Source organism: Homalodisca vitripennis, unplaced genomic scaffold (genome assembly GCF_021130785.1).
Source record: "Homalodisca vitripennis isolate AUS2020 unplaced genomic scaffold, UT_GWSS_2.1 ScUCBcl_4810;HRSCAF=11209, whole genome shotgun sequence".
In the NCBI taxonomy this organism is placed as follows: domain Eukaryota; kingdom Metazoa; phylum Arthropoda; class Insecta; order Hemiptera; family Cicadellidae; genus Homalodisca; species Homalodisca vitripennis.
This window is the reverse complement of record NW_025780930.1, coordinates 1,760-24,379: the sequence shown is the minus strand read 5'-3', so window position 1 is coordinate 24,379 and position 22,620 is coordinate 1,760. Positions and strand designations below refer to the sequence as shown.

The 22,620-nt window shown below is 32.7% G+C and overlaps 1 protein-coding gene across 1 annotated transcript; it reads right to left on the bottom strand.

Moving 5' to 3' along the window:
* Positions 1-1,614: 1,614 nt before the first annotated feature.
* LOC124373098 (jouberin-like) lies at positions 1,615-20,194 on the bottom strand (the record flags this gene model as incomplete). Its single annotated transcript, XM_046831490.1, has 12 exons — positions 1,615-2,936; positions 4,357-4,595; positions 5,843-6,002; positions 6,641-6,897; positions 7,693-7,805; positions 8,749-8,956; positions 10,791-11,006; positions 11,719-11,995; positions 13,070-13,283; positions 16,091-16,272; positions 17,986-18,684; positions 20,049-20,194. Coding segments are annotated over 12 exons (2,997 nt in total), but the record flags the coding sequence as incomplete, so codon positions are not given.
* Between the last annotated feature and the right edge of the window lie 2,426 nt (positions 20,195-22,620).

The window sequence follows — 22,620 nt, the reverse complement described above, 5'->3', positions numbered from 1 at the left end:
TGTCACTGCTCTTTTTCTTAACACTTAAGAGATCAAGACCTTGGTTTGGTCTATGAACAATAATTGCTTCTCACACGCGTTCTGATTGGTTGTTAAATTACAAAGAAAGTGATGTTGTATTCTGATATCACGATCACATTGAAACCTAGCTGCGTTCATAATGACAAAAAGTTGCACATGTTGTGTCCTACAGTAAAAATTGCTAGTCTAAACGGGCGCAAGAGCTGTCGTGACCATTGTTGGACAGTTGTTTGCTAGAACTGTGGAGCGGTAGCAGCCATTAAAATTTCAATTATAAACTGCCAAGTTATGACTGCCATGAGTGATCAGATCGCACAACAAACCAGCGATACATCTGTAGATATTACTTGGGACGGTTCTCACATGTAAAATTGCTTATATTTTTCATATTAAGCAACAGTAGTTTCACAACTTGTCTGCTTGTGTAAACACTGCTCAACATTGATATTAAGCCAAGGTGTTGAGAATTGATACCTCGATAATGTTATGTTTTGTGTATTGGCATCACCCCTTTCTTACCAAAGAGACTAAAATGTTAATTGATTATATGTGGATAGATTATCTGCTCTACTGAATTGTCTGTGGTAAAAAGTTTTACATTAACCTTTTAGGTCTATGTGTTTTTTTCAGATTTAAAAAAAAAAAATACTGTAGTTTATGTAAAAAGACAAACAATATTGTTTTTACAAACAATATGTTTTGTTTACAAATGTTTATTACATTTGTTATACACAAATTTAAAATATGTTTGGAGTCAAATTGCAATAAATAAATTATTGATTAGCTAGTTGCACAAATTTTATAAAAAATTGACTGAAATATGAGAAGAAATTAATATTAATAGTAAAAACTAAATTCGTGAATTACTAACAAAAATGTTAGCATAGCTATTAACTGACCTTTTCAAATGTCTTTTAATAGTTTTGTAGCATCATAATTGACCGTAAACAATCTAAACATAAACAAACCTAAAAAAATGATGATTTGGCGTCTTTTGTGAAAACAAGCAGTCTGTCGGATGTTAGTTAAGCACTGTCAGCTGCGTAATTTCTTTTTGTACACATTATCAGTCATTACACGATAACTCACAGTAACACTCTAAACTATGATGTAAACAAACTGAAATTGACATCAGAAAGCTGACTGTCGGATGTTTGTTACGACAGGAAGTGAGCATAACTGCTCGTCAAGAAAGTGAGTGGTAGTTTGGATATTTTCTTCTTTCTTGCAAGATTTTGGATTGGATCATTACTGAATTCATAGACATTTAACAATATAAAAATTATTAATAAGATTGGGGTCAAGATTTGTATAAATAATAATGAATAATTAACTTTTTCTAAGCCAAACTACTAATATATCATTAATTCGTCTTTTAGGTGTTAAGAACAAACTAATGATATTTTGATAGTTGGCCCTTAAAAAAGTGTTAATAAGAAATAAAAAATACACTAAAAGAAGTTTTAATATTTTAAAAATACTTTAAAGTGGATTATATATGAAATTCATTAATCCGCATTAGTCAACTCAACAGGTAATCTATGGTTTTTGTACTTTTTAAACTTATTTGAGGAAATAAATACACACACCGAATATAAAAAAAATATTTATTAAAATAAATATATAATTCACATGGACGGATTCTGTTGACTAGGTATGACTAGATATGATTTTAAAATTAAAAACTACAATAGTTGAAGTCACCTCACAAATACTCCAAGGGGGGAAGCAGAATCAGAGACTTCGTCTTTATTATTGTCGTAATACTTAAAGAAATGAAAATACAATGAACACCATCAACGGTCTACAATAAATTGTTGCTTATTACATTTTCATCAGTTCCTTATAGTCTAATGGAATAATAATACAAGAATCAACTGTTCTATTTTGCACAGAAATTTTACTGCGATCAGAACTAAATTCTGATTTGAACTAAATAGCAATGTGTAAAGGAATGGTTGCAACAAGTATCCAGCTCTCGGACAGTTCTTTAATTCTTCTTGAATATTAAAAAAGTTCTTTAGATTGCAAATATTAAGTAAATAAAGATACTATATGAACGGACGCTTTCTGCTCGACTCATTTGATTTACATGCACAAAAATGGATTTCATGACTTATTTTGATGCTGTTTTAAATTAAGTATAGTTTTAAGAAACAGCAACTCATATTTGCTATTTATGCTGATGCACTAGGCTAATAGTTTCCATAGTGATAGAGTTGTTTACAGAATATAGTTTCACATGTCCTTGAAAGCTTGTAATTTTATGGATTAACAACTCTTCAATCATTTTCATTAGCTCAAAGTGTATTACAGTTTAATTCTGATCTCTTACTGAAAGCATGCTAATACTTTACATTTAAATTGAATTCAAAAGTCGATTACTAGTTTAGGTTGAAATGCAGATTCCAAAAATAACTAATTGTCATACAATGTGCTTTTTTGTTTCACAAATTATGTTCATTATATTTGTCACTTCAAAGCAACATCACCTGTAACAGATTTATGATTCTGAACACTAATTCTCAATTAACGAAAGACAATTCATGTCTGCTAAGATTGACTAGAACGTTTGGCGGCAAGGATAATGCTATCCATCTTCTCGAGAATCTCCAGCAAGCGAAGATCTTTAGCGCCTGGGGAATATTCGGCATAGTGTCCCAATTGAGGAAGACTGGGCCAGTTTGTACTCTGAGGTCGTCCAGTTTGTTCTTTTCTCACCGGCTTTACTCTTTTCTTTTCTAAAAATGTTCTTGTCTTGAAGCATTGAAGCTTGCAATGAGCTGGCTGTAATTTTGGAAGCCGCCCTCTGCCATTTGTTTGAATTGTGCAGATCTTTCATTTTCTCAATAACGTCAACAGCAGTTATTCCATTCTTCACGATCCTCAAGCCGATGTCCTCTCCTGATGCATTCCTGTCAAAATGACAAATTTCAGGACATCTATTACAACAAGAACATAAAAAAAACTGTACATCTTTTTAGATTTAAATCATTTTTTGAATACGATCATAATATGTCGTATTCACATCATTAAGTCATTTTATGTCAGTCGGAATAGTTTCTTAGAGCAATTTCAACATTTCAAAATAATAAATAGTGCCAAAAACGTCCTCTCATTAAAAAAGTAAATACTATTTTCTCTTAGTTCGACATTACATTTGTAAAGTTTAGAATTACTCTTGAATTTAGTTTTGTCTCCAGCTTTTATATGAAGATGAGGTTTATCTTATTTCTTTAAAACTACCAACTGGGTTGCACATTTTTTATATTTAACCAAAATTGAATATTCTCTGTTATGTTTGCATTTTTAGGAACAAAAGCAAATTTTGAATTATAAGCTATGTTCTAATTTTCTCTTTATTTCTCATAGAATACGACAAATAATTTTACAAAACCAAAAATACTGTTTTTAAAGAATAGTTTTTGAAATGCCACCCACCATTTTGTTTCAACGATTGCTAGAAAGAATATTCACAGAATATTTTTAAAACATATTTAATGAATTTTGTAGAGTTTGAAAATGTTCAGTGCATAAATGGGCAAGTAATATAAAATTAATGTTTAAACATCTTCGTGGGACACCCAGTATACAGGAAGTTCAAAAAAGGGTGATACAAACTTCTGTTGCTGATAGTTCTCATTATGCTAAACAAAAAATGTCCTATAAACATAGGTCAAGTAATATGTTGTTTAGCCACTAGCTAGTAACATCTCTAGAACTAGTAAAGCTACAGATACCAAACTTCACAAATAGGTAGTAATAAATAAGAGAAAAACTAAATAAAATAATGGTGTGATATGCTGTAATATTAACAAAATGAGGTCACTAAAACATGTTTTACCCTACTCAAAATCTTTAAAAGAAGTTTATATGAATGTATCTTAAAAATAATCCAGCTTGCCAAATTTTATGACTGAAAATGGGTCAAAATGATTTAAAACTGCACATTATCTTGGAGGACCAAACTATAGTCCTAACAAGTCATTTACAACACATATTACAGTAATTACTCATCGTATAGTAAATATTATCATTTAAACCTCTATTAACATTATTTATATTTTATACCTAACAGCCACTAATGTTTTTGTTAATGCTCTTACACACTTTTACACCTTGGTTGTCATTGCAAAAAATGTTTTGGTTTTCAATGGATTTTTACAAAATTTTCTGAAATTTTTCAGCTTTACAACTATTATACATTGGCAGACACCTTTTCTAACCGGATTATAGGTAAACGACCAATATCATCCATTACAACCACTGAATAGAAAATTACAAAACTAAGATTTTACTTGTAATCTGTATTACAGGAAGATTAAGTCTACTGACTTGTCGAAAGTGAGGATGTGAACTGGCGGCTGAGAGAGAGAGGCGACTGCAAGCATGTGCTCATGAGGGTGGTAGTGCACAGTAGCGCAGCCTGGTGGCAGTAACCCGCAGTAGACGGCACGCAGCGCACCGGTAAGTCCATCCCACGCCATCAAAGTCCCATCCTCCCCGCACGCGAACACCAGACCTCCGCACGCACTCACACACATTCCAGTCTGCATGCGGTCGTTGGTACAGCCCTGTCATGTGGCAGAGGTAACAGTTGCTAGATTGAGAATAATCAGATATTGTGGAAACATGAATATTACATGATTAATACAAATTATTTTATCAAGGAATTCTTATGGTTTCTGTAACCAAAATCCAAGAACGTAGCCAGGAAAAAATTATGGAGGGGGCCAAGACAAATATTTTTCCAAAGTGGACAAAAAGTAAGACACCATTTTGTTCCTTAAAAGTTCTTGACCCGTATTGATATCAATCTTTCAGTAGCACATGTCAGTAATACTGAGTCACTTAAATAATAATAACCGTTTACTAAAAAAGGAATTAAAGCAATTGAAAATTTGTCGGGATCCAGACCCCTTGGACTCCCTCGCTGACTACGTCCTTGCAAAAATCGAGCTGATATTGTAGTTTGATAGATCCAAGTTCTTTTATAATAGTAAGTTATAATCCATAGTTATAATAGTTAAATTTATAAAGTGTTCTTCATCTAAAAAATGTCCATATGAAAGTTTATTATTTTCCCTAGGTATAGTGAAAATTTCACATATTCAGACTCCTTAAGCACACAAAACATTCTTTCCATTGAGTATTATCTGAAATCCTTAGGGATTGAATGATTACTTGGAATTATTACCACATTGCTTGAACTGGAGCCAATGAAATGAAGCTAATAGTCACTATTCAATATCAATTTTCTCAAGAATTATGTAAGTTAAAAAGACTTATTATATCGCATTATGTAATTTTAAAAAATGTCAATCTATAAAAAATACTGAACCCTGTGATTTTTGTAAGTCAGTGGATTAATAAACTTGTCCAGTGTATTCAGGATAGTTCAGATATTAATTTTTGCCACATTTTAAATGTATCAGCTGCAAAATTTTCCTTGTAAAGTGTCCTTGCACATTTTTTTGAAAACCACCAAAAATGTGTTTTGGATGTTATCAGTATATTTTACTCCCATAGGCATGGGTATTAATACAAGAGCAACAGTAAATAATTTATCATCTCTACTATAGAAATTTGCTTGAATTAATTCATGATAGCTTCTTATGTATTTAACATTAGCATTTCAAGAATTAGTTATTTTATATTATAAAGAAGAACATTTTGTACACATTTACGACACAATACTTCAAAACAGATCTGGGAAAGCAAGTGTAATGTCTATTTTTCTAATGCTTTAGAACAATGAGTTTGGCAAATATTTAATTTCCTTCTTTATTGAATTCTTGTCATAAATTGTCTACAAGTTCACCTTGAAAGTCTGAATGACTGCACCGGTGGCTATGTCGACACTGCGAACTGTGGAGTCCCGCAGGTGTACCAACAGCCTGTGACCGCCAGGGTGCGCCACTACGCTGTTGACGATTGTTCCTCGCACTTCCCTCACTCTCAGCTCCCTGCCCCCTGTCAGACTGCAAACATCACAAGATTGAAAGTAATGTTATTTCTGTACTTCAATTGAACACATGGAAAATACTCCTAAAACTAAAATTAATTTCTATTTTTGGTAAAACGTATCGGTCAATGACATAAAGACACAGAAAATGGCCTAAAACCCAAAGATTTTTAATCTTTTCACTTCAATTTTATGTGTTTGACTATGTTTTTGGTTTAATAAAATTGTATTAAGCTAAAAAAATTATTGTTCGACACAATTAGCCCTTTTGCTATCCTCTTATTTTGTCTCCCTACATAGTTGGCATAGATTACAATCAATATTTTAGGGGATATACATGTTAACTTTTGGCTTTCGAATCAATATTTCTCAATGCTATTGAAAAGAAAATAACAAGTAGCATGAATTGCTCAAATTGGAAATAAACAATGGAACAAATTTTTATGTACTAGTACACAAGTTCTGCTGTCAGTTGCGCTGGGTTTTTTGTAAAGTTTTATTATAAGTTGTATGTTTGAATCAGCTTGAGACATTCATATTGAAACTAATGTCATATCATGCTAATGACTAAAAAGATATCCCAAACTCAAATTTATTCCTAAGCTATTCCTTTTGTACTTCACAATTAAGTACTTATAGTGACCAATCTCTAACCTGCCATCGTCATCCACATCATATATCCTGAGTGAGCCGTTACTGTCAGCTGACACTATCCGGGAGCCGTCGACAGTGACGCAGATAGCCGTGACATAGCCGACGTGCCCGGTCAACTCTTGGGCCAACTGGTAGTCCGAGTGTGTCTCCCCTCTCCACAGACGTACTGCGCCATCGTGGCATCCTGAGACCAGCGAGCAGCTGCTGCGCGTCGGCACCAACACAGCGCAGTACACGAACGACGGGTGTCCCAACATCTGTGGTCATATACTGTTCTCTTTACACTTCCAACAATATCTTCGTACAGATGTACTGACAGTACATACTTAACAGAAATCAAAGTGTGCCATAATTTTTAATGATTTATTATATACTACATCATTTGTAGTAAAACAGCTGTAAAAAAGGAAAAAATATATAAATAAAATCTGCAGACAGCTGATACTTTTTTAAATGAGACCTTAATAGTAAAGTACAGGTGGATATACAGGGTTTTCACAAATTACCCTAACAAACTTCATCATTTGATATGTCAGTACAAAATGAGCAAGAAATGTCATATAAAGTATAGTCCTACCGTGCTTAGTTTATCGTCTGCCTAGTTTACGTTTGTGTTTTTTAGGAAAGTATTTTACTAAATTCAAAGACGATTGTGAATGTAGAAACTATCAATAGATGTGGAGTCAAAATTTGGTTGAATCAAAGTTATTAATTATTTTCTTATACCCATAAAACCAAACTACTGATAAATCGTTAGTTGGTATTTTTAGCCTAAAAGACAAACTAACGATATATCGTTAGTTGGTCCTTAAATGGTTAACTGCAGATTTATAATCAGCTGATTCTTATCAATAACAGTTGAAATTACTTACTTTATATGAGACATTTCTTACTTAATTTTACTCAAAAACATCAAACGGTGCAGTTTGTTACAGCTATTTGTGGACACTTTATAAAACTAACTGTAAAAATATATGTTTCGGTTTTTCTATTCCACAATGCTATTTACTTACCAGATCTTGTGTTAGCAATTATAAATAAAAAGAACAAACCTGCAAGAGAACAGAGCTGCTGTGAGCAGGTCTCCACACACAGACTGTACAGTCAGCGGACGCAGACACAAGTATCTTGTTGTCACTGCTCCACCACAGAGAGTACACCAGTCCTGTTCAATAACACATTTCTCATAGTTCAATAACTCATGTAGACTCATTTACACAACTGCCAATATCAGATTGTTAAACTTTATCAATTCTTAGTAGTCTTATTCAAGAATTTTATAAAGTAGAAAGTGGCCAACACCTGCAGCAATCGGGGTGATTGACTTTTTAGTGCCCAGAGACGATTACAACAAAGGACTATTTGCAAATGCATCAATGGAATTCAAATAACCAACGTCATCATGGATAAAATATTGATTCATTACTACATATTTGAAATCGAAGGAGGGGAGTTCAGAGAAAAGTGCACAAAACAAGACAAACGAACGTTATGAACAAGTTATGAACGTATTGGTTTGTTTTGTATGCTCTGGGAATAATCTGAACTATTTGGAAAAGAGAAAAGTGTTAACATGTATAAATTATTATTTCCTGTTTTAAAGGATTAAAAGGGGATTGTAAGAGAAACACACTCGATTGGCAAATTAAAAGGAAAACATCTCCTTTATTTGACTTTCTCGAATTACGACTTGTCTTTTAAAATAAAAAAGAAATTACAGGTTGGAGAGATTTTGTTTGTACATTTTGTTAGAAAACTAAATTTGGAGAGAATAACCAACTCATATTAAAGCGTAATTTATTTGTAATATTAAGAAGTAAACCAAATTTATAATACTTAAAACTAATTACAGCTTTGAGTATACACCCATATAATACACAAAAAATTATAGTTTTATAAAAATCACTTTTTATTTACACCAACTATGAATAGTTTCATCTCTGTTATTCATAAAGTTTCAGTGCAATTCACCAACACCAACAAACTCCATGGATGATTCTGTTTGAGCTGCTTGACCTCTTGTGTTTATTTTGATTAAAAAAAAATATTGAGGATTTTTCCTATGAAAATATGACAAGCATCACTACAACCTATACAACATAACCCACCCTGGTGGCCTGAGAGAGTAGCAGAGTGACCAAACTGAGGCACTGAGTAGATCTGTATCTCCTGGCGTGCGCAGGCGAGCCACAACCCGTTGTGGCTGAACCGCACACACATGCTGCCATCTACCGCGAGGCTGTGTGCCCTGGCATTGGGCAACTTGCAGCTCTGGGCTACCATGCGAGACCACACTACCTCTGGCACCTTCTCATCCTGGACAGGGAAAATACTTAAAGGTTTGGAATGTACATCTACTCATTTAACATTAATGTTTTCCAGATAAACACTGTGTTGAAACATCAATTAAACTTTTAACTTCTTGAGATATTTCAACCTCACTGTAGAAAGCCATCTTAGAATTTCATCTATCTTTTTAAAATTGAAAATTATATTCAGTGTACCAACATTAAATTAGAATATATATATATATATATATATATATATATATATATATATATATATATATATATATATATATAATTATAAAAGGTGTGTTCAAAAAGTAACGGGAATTTTTAAGTTTCACAGAATTGGAGAATCCGACTGTCTGGATTTCTTTTTACTATATTGGTACTCATGCTCCTGAAGTATAATCAAATGTTCAGTTGTATTCATTGTTTACTTTTCAGTGGCAGCTCTTAAGATTAGACACGTGTTTTGAACACAGTGATTTCTGTTTGTGAAAAAAAAAATAGATCACAAAATTTGTATAAAATGTTGTGAAAAATGAAATGAAGGGTAACAAAGAATAGGAAATGATAACAAAGGCCTATAATGAGTCTGCTATGAGTAAGATAAGAATTTACGAGTGATATAAATGTTTCAAAGATAGCTGTGAAAACATTGAAGATGACAAATGCTCCAGATGCCCCAACACATCTACAACTGATGAAAACATGAAAAAGTAGAAGAAACGGTTATGAACAATCGCTCTATTACAATCAGGTAAGTCGCTGATGATGTTGACATTTCAATTGCCATAAAATGTTTTCATATGTTTTGGGTATGAAACGTAAGGCAGACAAATTTTTTTTTTTAAATTGTTGAATTTTGAACAAAAACAGTGGCAAATGGAAGTCACTTAGGAGTCACTAAATGAAGTCAACTACGATGCAGAATCACTTAAACATGTTATAACAGGTGACAAAACATGGGTTTGTAGACATGATATTGAAATTAAAGCTCAATCATCTCAGTGGAGGTATTCTGGATCGCCACGATTGAAAAACGTTGGACAAGTGAAGTCGGTCTAATATATTTGAAGATTATGCACAATATGTTCTTCGATTTTAATGCCATAGTGAATCATGAATTCTTGTCACAAGGTCAAACGGTCCATAAGGAGAACTACCTGCAAGTTCAATACCATTTGTGTGAAGCAATTCGAGAAAAAATTATTTTTGCTTGGATTTGTGGCTAAACAATTTGCACCATGACAATATACCTGCCCACACTACATACATTGATTGTTCATGAACTTTTGGTCACAACTGTACAGTAACGATTCCCCAGCCACCATATTCTCAAGACTTAGTTCTGTGGTACTTTTAATTTCCAAAAATAAAGAGAACCTTAAAGGGGTGTCGTTTTACAAGCATAGATAACATTTAGACAGATCTAAAAGCTATCCCAATAATCGAATTTGAGAATTGTTTCGAGGATTGGATGAAGCACTGGCATAATTGCATAATATCTAATGACAGCAATTTTGAACATTAGTATTATAGACGAATAAAAAATACATTTTTTCATACAATTAAAATTCCTGTTACTTCTTGAACATACCTGATCGTATATACAGTATCTACAACCAAAGGAAAACTATGACGACAAGATTTTATCGGGATGGAATATGTTAAGTAAGTTTGGTGATAAACAGCCTACTCAGTTCACTATTTATGCTCAGGCTAAAATAATTTAAGAACTATGAACTAGATTAGTTGAAATTAGTTACGTAAGGGTTCTTACTAGTTACGTTACATCAAGAACTTGGTTTGTCATCATTCGATTTTGTATAAAAAATAAACCTCAAACGATAAAAGCTTACCTGTTTAGTCTGACTACCACCAGAGGTCAGGTTTGTGTCAACTGAGCCCGCCACGGATGCAGAACGTACCGAGGCCAAAGAGCCTTGTTCTGACTGGAGAGGCAGTTGGGAGCGCAGCCGAGGAGAGGGAGGAGGTAGCGGGCTCGACGAGCCCACCGACACGTATAAGCAGCCTGGGTACTTGCGTCTATCAGCTGTCCCCCACCACTCGTACACCTGTAGGCATTCAACCATTCAGACGTAATACTCAGTTGGGTAGCTTTACGTACAGTAAAGAAGGCCTAATAGCACTAAATATGTGCTTTACTAAGTAAAATCACTGACGTATATCCATCTAAAAGAAAGTACCTGAACATGTGTGTCCTTCAATGAGGTCCTTCAGTCATAGGTTTACCATTTTTGGTTTGCATTGTTTTAGGGAGGCGTTGTTCTTACATACCATTTCTTGTACTGCTCATAAAGATTTGTCTTTCACCTACTTTCAATCTTGCCTAGCTTCACTTGCCCAGAATTTTTTTCTTCATCAAATAGGGTTTTCTTATGTGTTTTGGTTTGCACACAACACAAAAGATCCTTCAGAATCTATGAGCTACTGTCACTGAACCTTTTGAATGTTCATCACTAACTTTGGCCCAATCTCGGTAGGTTTTCAAGGCATTAGATATGAATCAATAGTTGTTGAGCCCAATCGATTTAAAACGTACAAAAGTACTAATTATGAGACTTTTTCTGTATTTTGATGGCTACGCAGAGAAGATACATACGCCATCTCAGTTTTTTCTTCAATATTTGGGAAGTGCAAAAACATAGATGTTAATAAGTGAATTGACTGATTTATAGTTAAGAAACTATTAAATCCTTATCTCAAACAAATATTTGTTACGTTGCCGAAAGACGAAAATATAAAAGACTACACATTCTTACTCACAACAGGTGAAAGTGGCCGGATGTGTTTGGGCGGTCTGGCGGGCTTGTAAAGCTGTAGTCTGGCTCGGTCAACTGCAACGCCACTAGGCCGCAGGAAGGCCCAGGCCACCACGTGCCAACCCGCTGCCCCGCCCAGCTTGTGGTGGCGGGCTGCTGAGCAGGCTACTGTGGCGGGCACAGTGTCACACACCTCCAGTAGCAGAAAAGTGGAGGGGCCTAGCAGCACAGGGAATGGTTCATTCAGCACCAGACGTTCCTCCCACTGCGGTGTAACACTCCTGCCAATCAACATCAACGAGTTCTCTCTTTAAAGCTTTATTGACAATGGATAATTTGAAAGACATCTGACAATGTTGTGTTACAAAATACTTAAAACACAATAAGGAGCGTAGAAAGATCCATGACATATATGTAGTGTACATATTGTGTTGTGCATTTGTGGCTATGATTGCGTTTTGTGTTTTATCTCAGGTAAATGATTTGTCACATCACTATTTGTCTGTGATGCATGATTTTCACGTACCAAAAACCTAGCTAACATAAACCAAATGCATAATAATATTGCCAAATTCATTAATAAATCTTCTACTAGGCAGCATTACCTAACCAAGTTTTTACTTGTATTTATAAAGTTGTGCTGTTTCCATCTGACTAAATACACAAATCTGAAATATTAGGTGATTTGAAACACATATGTCTCAATCAATGAGCTGTATGACACTGGCCATCCTCAATTTGTACAGGTCTACAATTCAAAGTTCAAGAGTCATGACTGTGTAGGCTAATTTATTAAATACTCCTTTTATACCACTAACTCTGTGGTATATACTACATTTGAGTTTTGATTAATACAAATCCGTCATCTCACAATTCATGGCAGAGGAGTAAGTTAACTTCTTCTTTTTAAATTTTTATGCAGTTTAGATACACATGAGATAAGACCAAAACTTCAATATATGTTCAAATGGATTAGACTAAAATAAAATTCTTATATCTTATATGTGCTACAGTATCTTACTTAATTTAACATCTGAGTTAAGATTTGTTTGACAATTTGCCAAAAGTGTCCCAAAACAGACATAAAAGCCTTCGCAACAACAAGGTTTTATCACAGAACTCAACATTTGCTTCTAATTATTGAATTTCTGTTGTAAAATATTAATTTGGCTACTTGTTACATGAGAAGTAATAATTGTATGTTATGTATATAATAGTAATAATGTATTATTTGAAATGTTGAAGATTTTTCTTTCACATTTTAATTAGAGGTGTAAGAAGATATGTAAATTCATGGCACAATACGGATTATACAGATCTAAGTACCTAGATTGAACTAGTGTATAATTACTGACCGATGCTGTTTGAAGTCGTACATGTGGGTCATGATGGGGGGGATGTAGCCAGTACTTTCTCCATAGTAGCAGACCGCTCGGGTAGGATCTAACTTACGACGGTACTCCCCCGTCATCGTGTCAATGACATGGAGGCGGACCATTGGATGGCGGACCAGTGGGTCCACTAAGGGACAGTCCATCCCGTGAACAGTGACCACCACAATCTCTTCACCTGAAATATTTATTTTTAGTTTTCAACATCAAATTACATTAATAACCAAATTGAGATTTAAAACTAAAATTAAAAATAACAGTGATTGGAAACATGTGGGATATTACTGTCTAGTTAGTGCTGCTATCTTGTGGATTTTAGTAAAAGTACTTGGACACCACCTGTTTCAGATCGTGTACGAGTTTGTTTTGTGTTGCTTCTGCTTATTGTTTTACGAAGACTTGTGTGAGATATACTAAATAAAATTAGATCCCATTTTTCACTTCTCAACCCACAAAATTTGAGGTTTTTAATTTCTAGAGAAAATTAATTAAAATATCCATAAATTGTTTTTATATTTTCATTATATATCCTACATCCCTTCCCCCCGGGGTGTCATAAATAAACATTATTATATCACTAACCATTAATTGACATTTTAATGATTTGTGATGTGTCTGACGAAGATAGTCTTGCTATCAAAAGGCCTCACAAAAATAAAAGTTTTAAATATTGGTTTATGTGTTTTGATGTGAATAAGTTTAAATTACTTATTTAAATATTTTTTAAATACCAACTGAAAACGGGAAAAAAACTCAGCGCTAGGTAGTATCCGCCAAGCAACTATGCTTGACGCTTTGATGGGGCTGTCTGTGCTCATGGCGGTTAAAAGGTTAAAATAAAAATATGATTTTAACGTAAAAACTTAAACCTCTAAATTTATATTTATATAGAGTAATACAGCTCTATGTAACTTTTTAATGTTAAGAGATATATGAATTTTAAAGTTTGAAAGATTATATCTTCAGTTCTGTGTACTACATTGTTTAATAAATAGTTCTCTAGTTTTATGAACTATCTATTTATTAAACAGTCTTTTTTCATAACCAGCAAAGTATCCTACATTAAATCTTTAGAGTTAAAAGCATAATGTATTATAATTTATTTCATTAGCATAATAGGGTTGTATATGACTTTTTTTATGTAATCACTACATAGAAAATTCACAGCAACCTACATTTAGAACGTTGTATTCTGGAAGGCCTGTGATCAAAATAAGAAAACAATATAAACTCCATCTTCAAGATTTTTCTTATGTGTTACAACCTTATAACTCAAAAAATAATTTAATTTGGTACACAGAACAGAAAGTAATTTCATTATAACTTGATTGGATGGTTATAATAACTAAATAAATTCTTTATTGCCTTTACAACAATATTGTTGGTAGCAATGTTAAAAACACTTGGATTTTTTATAATAGTTAATAATATAGTATTATAATGTCAGCAAACAGTGACAAAATAAGGTTTAGTTTCTTGTAGCAATATGGCCTACAAAAGTTTTTATTAATTGTTAATAGATTTATTTGTTGAATAAAAAACTAATGAATGAATGAATTAAAATAAAATTAAATTGAAGTTTAATTTTAATTTTGGAAATAGTCAGTCTATAAATTCATCCACATCATAAAAAACATTATTGGTTAAAACTGATTTAAATTTAGATTTAAACAATCAATAATTTTATTCATTTTTAATGTTTTCTGAAAAAATATGTTAAAAAGATATCCTCCAGAATAAGAGGGAGGATTTTCATATAGGTCAGTCTATGCTGATGTTGCCTAACATCTTCATTAAATCTAGTATTACATGAATCCACATCTCTGTCTGTTGTCAGTGGCAGAGATAGACAAATGATAAGACAAATCTATTTTTTTAATACCTTATACCACTTCTAAGTCAAATCCACATAAAACACATACTAAAACCCTATTACAAACAATAACTTTCATTGTTTATGTCGATAACCACAAAAAGCGTATGGTGTTTGATGCCTTTCAACCAAACTGTAATTTTCAAAATTCATAACTCGGAAACTTGTGATCTATTAAGGTCAAATATTTATATAAGATAGCACAAGCTTGCTGTTTTTTTAGTATATAGTTTTCTAATTATATGAATAAAAGTTGTTATAAAATTACCGTCTTGACCAAGTGGTTAAAAATATTCAGCATTGATCTCGTTATGCAGCTCTTTGCCATATTTTTGAAAGTGTAATTTTTAAACCACCACTTAAAACATTAAATTTATAGCATAGTTGTAATTGAGTAGGTTTTGTTAATTTACATACAACTATATCTGCTCATTTGGACACTCAAACTGTCAGAAGTCAGTGCCCCAGGCGGTGTTATCATAGGAAAACCACTCTATCGCCACCCAGTATAAAATGATATTCGAATTCCTCGGCTCTGTCACGATCTTTTAATTTTATTAAAGTACAACTTTCAATTATGTTGTATATTAGAATTGAATTGAAAATAAGAAAATAAATAATAGAAATTTGTTTAACGATGGAGAAAAATCTGGTACCCAGTGGTTTCCGGTTTAATGCTCTAAACTTGAACTACAAGACCATTCAATTTTTACTGTCATATATTTCTTGTTAAGAATTTTAATGACAAATTACAATATGACATGAAAAGATTGGTAGGGGAACTACGCAGTAGAACAGCGATATTCAAATTTCATATTATATATGTGATACCTCGAGCAGCCTAGGTTAAAAACAATATGCTATGCTTGGCAGGATAGTGTAAATCCGTTACTGATTGCTGAAAATTCCTATGCCCTTTCAATACTTTCTGCTATAGAAACTTCCATTGCTCACAATTAGCAAAATCTAGATCTAAACAGATTATTGAAGTTCCATTTATCATACAGATGCAATCATGGCAATTGCCTAGTCAATTCTATCTGTGAATGGTGCAAATTTTAAACATTTCGTTCCCCTAACATTTTATGGCACATAATAAATTTTAGTACTACCTGCAGAAGATGAAGATTTTTCTGGCAAATCACTTCCTTTAAAATTGTCTTCACTGGTAGCATGATCGAGTCCTTCTTCAATATACCCATCCTTTTCATTAATTGCACTAGAGTTTAATTCTTGCAATTCTATCTCATCTCTTGATTTTGATCGTTTTCTTCTCTTTTTCTTTTTCTTTTGCCTGCAGATGAGAAAAATATGCTTTATTTACAAAGTTGCAGTATAATTAATACCAGAAAAGGTGAAAAAATTTAAGTTTTATAGAAAGTTGAAATTAAACTTTCTTACAAAATAGACGTTTATACTGAATCTTGAAGCTGTAGAATCTTCGAGCATTGGAAAAACGGTTTATTGTAGTATCACTAAATAAAAAGGAATACAACATTTTCCAATATAATTTATTTTGTGCAAGGCCTTTCTGAATCAAAGATTCCATCATCAGGCACTTCACAAATTTGCAGATCAATCACTAGAGTTTAATTCTTGCAATTCTAACTCATCTCTTGATTTTGATCGTTTTCTTCTCTTTTTCTTTTTTTTCTGCCTGCAGATGACAAAAGTATGCTTTATTTACAAAGTTGCAGTATAATTAATACCAGAAAAGGTGAAAAAATTTAAGTTTTATAGAAAGTTGAAATTAAACTTTCTTACAAAATAGACGTTTATACTGAATCTTGAAGCTGTAGAATCTTGGAGCATTGGAAAAACGGTTTATTGTAGTATCACTAAATAAAAAGGAATACAACATTTTCCAATATAATTTATTTTGTGCAAGGCCTTTCTGAATCAAAGATTCCATCATCAGGCACTTCACAAATTTGCAGATCAATCACTAGAGTTTAATTCTTGCAATTCTAACTCATCTCTTGATTTTGATCGTTTTCTTCTCTTTTTCTTTTTTTTCTGCCTGCAGATGACAAAAGTATGCTTTATTTACAAAGTTGCAGTATAATTAATACCAGAAAAGGTGAAAAAAATTTAAGTTTTATAGAAAGTTGAAATTAAACTTTCTTACAAAATAGACGTTTATACTGAATCTTGAAGCTGTAGAATCTTGGAGCATTGGAAAAACGGTTTATTGTAGTATCACTAAATAAAAAGGAATACAACATTTTCCAATATAATTTATTTTGTGCAAGGCCTTTCTGAATCAAAGATTCCATCATCAGGCACTTCACAAATTTGATTCAGAAAGGCCTTGCACAAAATAAAATATTATATTGGAAAATGTTGTATTCCTTTATATTAGTGATACTACAATGAATTTAAGCTATTTTCTGCAGTTAATTTGAATGTAAAATTCATTGTAAAATGTATAAAAAAAACCTTGAGTTTAGTTTTTATGAACAAAAAACACAATTTTTCAGTAAACTTTAAAACAAGGGTGATACAAGATTTAGTTTTGCAATTTTTGAAGTACCTAATAGTCTATAAAAGAGAAGAATTTTAATCAGAAAGTTGATTAGATATTATAACATTTAGTTTTAAAAAAAATAAGATTTTGGGTTATAAACCAAATAGGGTTTTTTAATATCTGAGCATTTCAAAATACACTTGTATATTTGATTTGGACCTAACAACACACTAATTTTTTTGTAAGAGAAGGAGGAAGTCTGGATTTAAAAGATATTCTGTACAAACCAAATAACTTCTTGGAAAGTGGAATGGCTGAAATTGAGATTGCACATTGGAAGATAGTGAAAATATTCCTATAGAATGCAATATATCCTCCTCAAGGTGGTAGAACCAAGCGATCTTGTCATTTGCCTTACTTATATTGAATATTATGTTACTCCAGATGTCACACAGAAGACCTTTAAGTGCAATGAAGGTCTCCTACTTCTCCCGGTGAAATAAATATTGAAAAAAGTAAAAATTGAATGATGGTACTTACTTTCTTACTGAAAGTGGTATATCTTCTTCTGTACACAAGGAAGCAGAATCCCAATGTTTGACAGCTACTGAACTTCTTGAAAGATCTTGTTCGCTCTCTTCATTCTTCTGGGAGGGGGAGTGGTGAACCAGTGCAATTGTGTCACCTCTCCCACTTTCAACTTTAACTTTAGGAATGCGGTACTCCTCTTTCTTGGGAGTATTTTCTAAACCATCTCCTTCTGCCCCAGAGGAAGACTTAAGGGATTTCCTCCTAGGAAGTGGTAATGGAGTTTTGATTTTTGGTAAAACAGGTTCGTACTTACTGGTCGATTCAACAGGAAAAGTCGGTGTTTCCACGGTGTAACTTTTGCATGATAATCGAGAAGGACTTGCATCAATCTTACTGTCTTTAGAATCAAAACCGTCTTGAAAGAGGGCTCTACGCGTTAACAATTTTATATCTTCAACTAAAAACGTGGGTGTTTCTAACGTATAGCTTCTATTAGATAACCTAGAAGGACTTTTGACTGAAGTATTTTCATCTAACTGAAAACCTGTATTTTCTTGTCCCTCTCCAATCAACTGTGCAGATTCCGATATCTGTTTCCATTTTGATTTCTTCTTCTTCTTTTTTTCTTTTCTCTCTGACAAAATATCATCTTCGCTGCTAGACCGAAGTAACTGTGTTTGCGAACTGTGTACTTCTGCAATGACCTGCCTGAAAATGGAAGTTTTAGTTAATACTTAACTAAAACCCGCTACTCACACTACCTTTACCTGTAATATCAAAACTGGAAAATGATGAGGACACATTTTAAGTTAGGAAATGTAGAAGTGAGTTCAAAATTCGACAAAGTTTGAAACAAGTATTGAAATTTACTTGAACTAAATGCAACTTTTTTTAAGTGAGAAGGGATAAAAATAATTTATTGTATTTTTTTAAATTACTTAACCTGATGTATACTCAACCTTTTGACAAGTGGTTTTAGAAAAAACTAACTATATGTTATTATAATATCAATATTAAAAATGTCAAGTAATTAATACTATGAACTATCAGTAATTCAAGATGCTTACCAATGGTTGACAAATATAACATAGTATAGTATATAAATATAATATAAGGATATCATTGACCATGTGTTTTAAATGATTTAATTTGTTTATTACATAAGTTTGTACAATATATACATAAAAAGAATGGCTATTGATCCAAGTAAATCTAAACAATGGATATGGTAATGTTTAAAACTGTATTTCAGTACTGTGAATAAAGAAGCAGTTGATCAGCCTATGCTCGGAAAAATCCTTATTATAAGTTTAAGAAAAATCTTACGGCAGGATTTCAAACTTCATTTTGCTGAATTAGCTCTTTATATACATTTCCAGGTTGACTGAAATTTTTGGAAAATAAGAATGTTCCTGGAGTAAATAATTGTACTATTTGATGTCAGGGGCCCTAAAACCCTTAAATTCTAAAGTTGAAAACAAAATATTTATGTAATACACAATGACACAGCTACATTTTGGAATTTCCTTTACTAGAAAATCAGCATTACAGGTTAATGCAAAATTGTTAAGCTTTCTATCAAAACAACTAGTTTTAATAAACAATTTCGTTACCTGTGTTGGAAGGTAGTTTATTCCAAATTTAAATAACAAATAATTGATTAATGATGTTTGTTCACTAATTAACTTATTCCTCTATTTTCATAGCCAAACAACATGGTGACCCTTAGCCCAATGTTAAAGTTTTACAATTAAAGGATCATACCGATCGATTTCTGAGACAAAGCAAGTCTTATTCTTAAAGTTATATAAAATCATTATCCCGGATTTTCAATCCCTTTTGCAGAATTTACTTGTATTAGGGTATTGAATACAGCGTAACTAAACCTGGTAACTATTCAGAAAACTAATGTAACAAACCATTAGCCACATCATTAAATCAGACCAGTTCAAAGTAAAATAATCAAACTACATTAAAACACTATTTCATTCCATATGTAATATGATTTGACATAACTTATGATTACACTGGATAATTTTTTTAAATTTCCATCTATTTTCACCAAAACTTACCTCTTTGAGTGTCTATTATCAGAACTATCGCCTGAAGAAATTGTTCTGCTGACAGGCACTTGTCTTTCACTACAATGCTCAGTTTCCGAAGACTTGATCTGTTGTTTTTGTCGTGGGGCGGCCTTCGGTGCTCGATCAGTCTGTACCTAAAAAAAATAAAGAATGACCGCATTCCAAACTAAATGTGTTGGCAGTACAGAGATTGGAATGCATTTAATAGCTCATTATTCCTGTCAAATGGGAGGAAGCGAAGCACAGATACCAGACAAGCACCATGTGATTATTTTATAATATTGAGGTCACTACAATATTTTCAAGTGGGTTTGATGGTTTTATTCCTTTCTTTCATTTTCTTGATAATTTGCCACTTTCAATGTACGTTTTAACGTGTGTTTTGTGGTGTACGCATATAATGTTTTGTGTGAGGATAATTATATGTGTTACTGCTGAAGAAATATACCGAATCTCGGAAGTAAGTATTTAACATTGATTAAGTGCTTCTGATCAAATTAAAACAGTGATACTACCTGAATGTTTCTTTCCCACAACTGTGCATACTAACACAAGAAAGTGCTGTGATCATACTGCATTTAATTTTGACATTCAATAGTGATATGAATTTTGAAACCATTAAGTTACGAAACGAATGTACCGATTATCATCATAATTTGATATGTAGCGTTCGTTTATAAACAACCAGGTAATTTGTGCTTTTAGTATTTTTTTGAAATTATTAATACTTGAAATACTCTAAATTTATTTATGGTCCAAATGCAGTTGAAATGGTAACTTTAGCAAGAATATTATATACAGAGGTAGGATTTGGACAAATTTCACATCTAAGTATAATTTTATAATTATTTTAATTAACTGGTTTAATTGACTAAAATTTTAAATCTGTTACGGAAATCTCAATATATATCTCTAAAAACCATCTGCTCTTTTATTTTAAGAGGGTTTGTTGATTATTTTAAAAAAATTGACAAGAGTAATTTTAGTTCGTTTTAGATAACTTGGCTAATGTAAACATTATCCATAATTTTTAATCATCATTAAACTATTAGTTTTTAGATATAAAAAAACTATACTGTACTGTAATTTTAAATATCTATAATTTGGTTCAACATTTTGTTTTTGGAAATTAAGATAATCACGAATATTGATGATTCGATTATGTTAGTGGCCACTTATTATAGCCTTCTGTGGCCATTCAATGAAATGTAACCTAATCAATAATTAATTCACAATTATTCAAGTTTTTTAATGGCAATTTGGTTTTCAAGTTCTAAATTTATATTTTAAAAAATAACCTTTTCTATCTCAAAGAACAATTACGTGAGAGTATGACATATTTAACTGGTTACTATTATCAATCATTGTTAATATCAAGAGTTCATTGTTACTATCATCAAGAGTTCTTGACAATAGTAACAATGTTGATAATAGTTTATCACTTTTATAACAGCAGCTTTCTGATTAAGAATAATTTTCAAGGGCATGGTTATAAGTGGGCCATCCAGAAAAGTAACGTCTGTTTCGCAGCTATTCAAGCAAACACACAATGTGTATGAGCGTCGACTCCCACCATGTCTTGCGTACGAAATGATGCCATTTGCATATGAAATCATTGTAGAATGCTGTTTACTGTGCGAATTTTAGATGTTCAAAACAATTTATTAACCTGCGAGCTGTGAAATACGATGAGTTATTTGGTTTTTGACAACAAGGAATGTTCCAGCAGCGGATATCCATAGACAGATAAGTGAAGTATAAGGCCCTAATGTGATGACTGACAGCAATGGTGCGGAAGTGGGTGAGAGCTTTCAAAGATGGATGAGAAAATATCCATGATGAACTATGATCTGGCCAAATATCGTTAACGAAAAGATTCGTGAAGATCGGCAATTTACCATTTCACCATTATCATTGGAATTTCCAACCATAAAACAACATTGCACAAAATTGTCTCTAAACATTTCTATGTTCATTCTATGTCTGAAATTTCACAAATTGTGCTCCTGTTGGGTTTCCCAGGATGCTTATTGAGGAACACAAAATGAGAAGAATGGGTTGTGCTCTAGCGTTTTTGGTCCGCTACCATGAGGAAGATACTACGCTTTTAGAGAACATTATCACAGGTGATGAGACATGGATTTCTTACATACGAGTGCAGAAACTAAACGCCAGTCAACGGAATGGCGTAACAGAACGTTACCAGTTAAAGTCAAGGTCAAACAAACAATCGCAACATGCAAGGTTATAGTGACCATGTTTTGGGATAGACATAGAATCTTGTTAGTCAAGATTATGAAACGAGGGAAAAAAATAAATGTAACCATTTATTGCGCTACTCTGACTTAACTTCGACGTGCAATACAGAATAAGTGATGTTGCCTATTGACGTCTGTAGTTCTCTTGATGCATGAGAATGCCAGACTACACTCTGTCATCCAAACCCAACATCTCATAAGATCATTTGGTTGGGAACAGATTGATCACGCTTCGTACAAACTGAACTTGGTGCTGAGCAACATTCACTTATTTCCCTACCCAAAGGAGTTTCTCTGCAGTA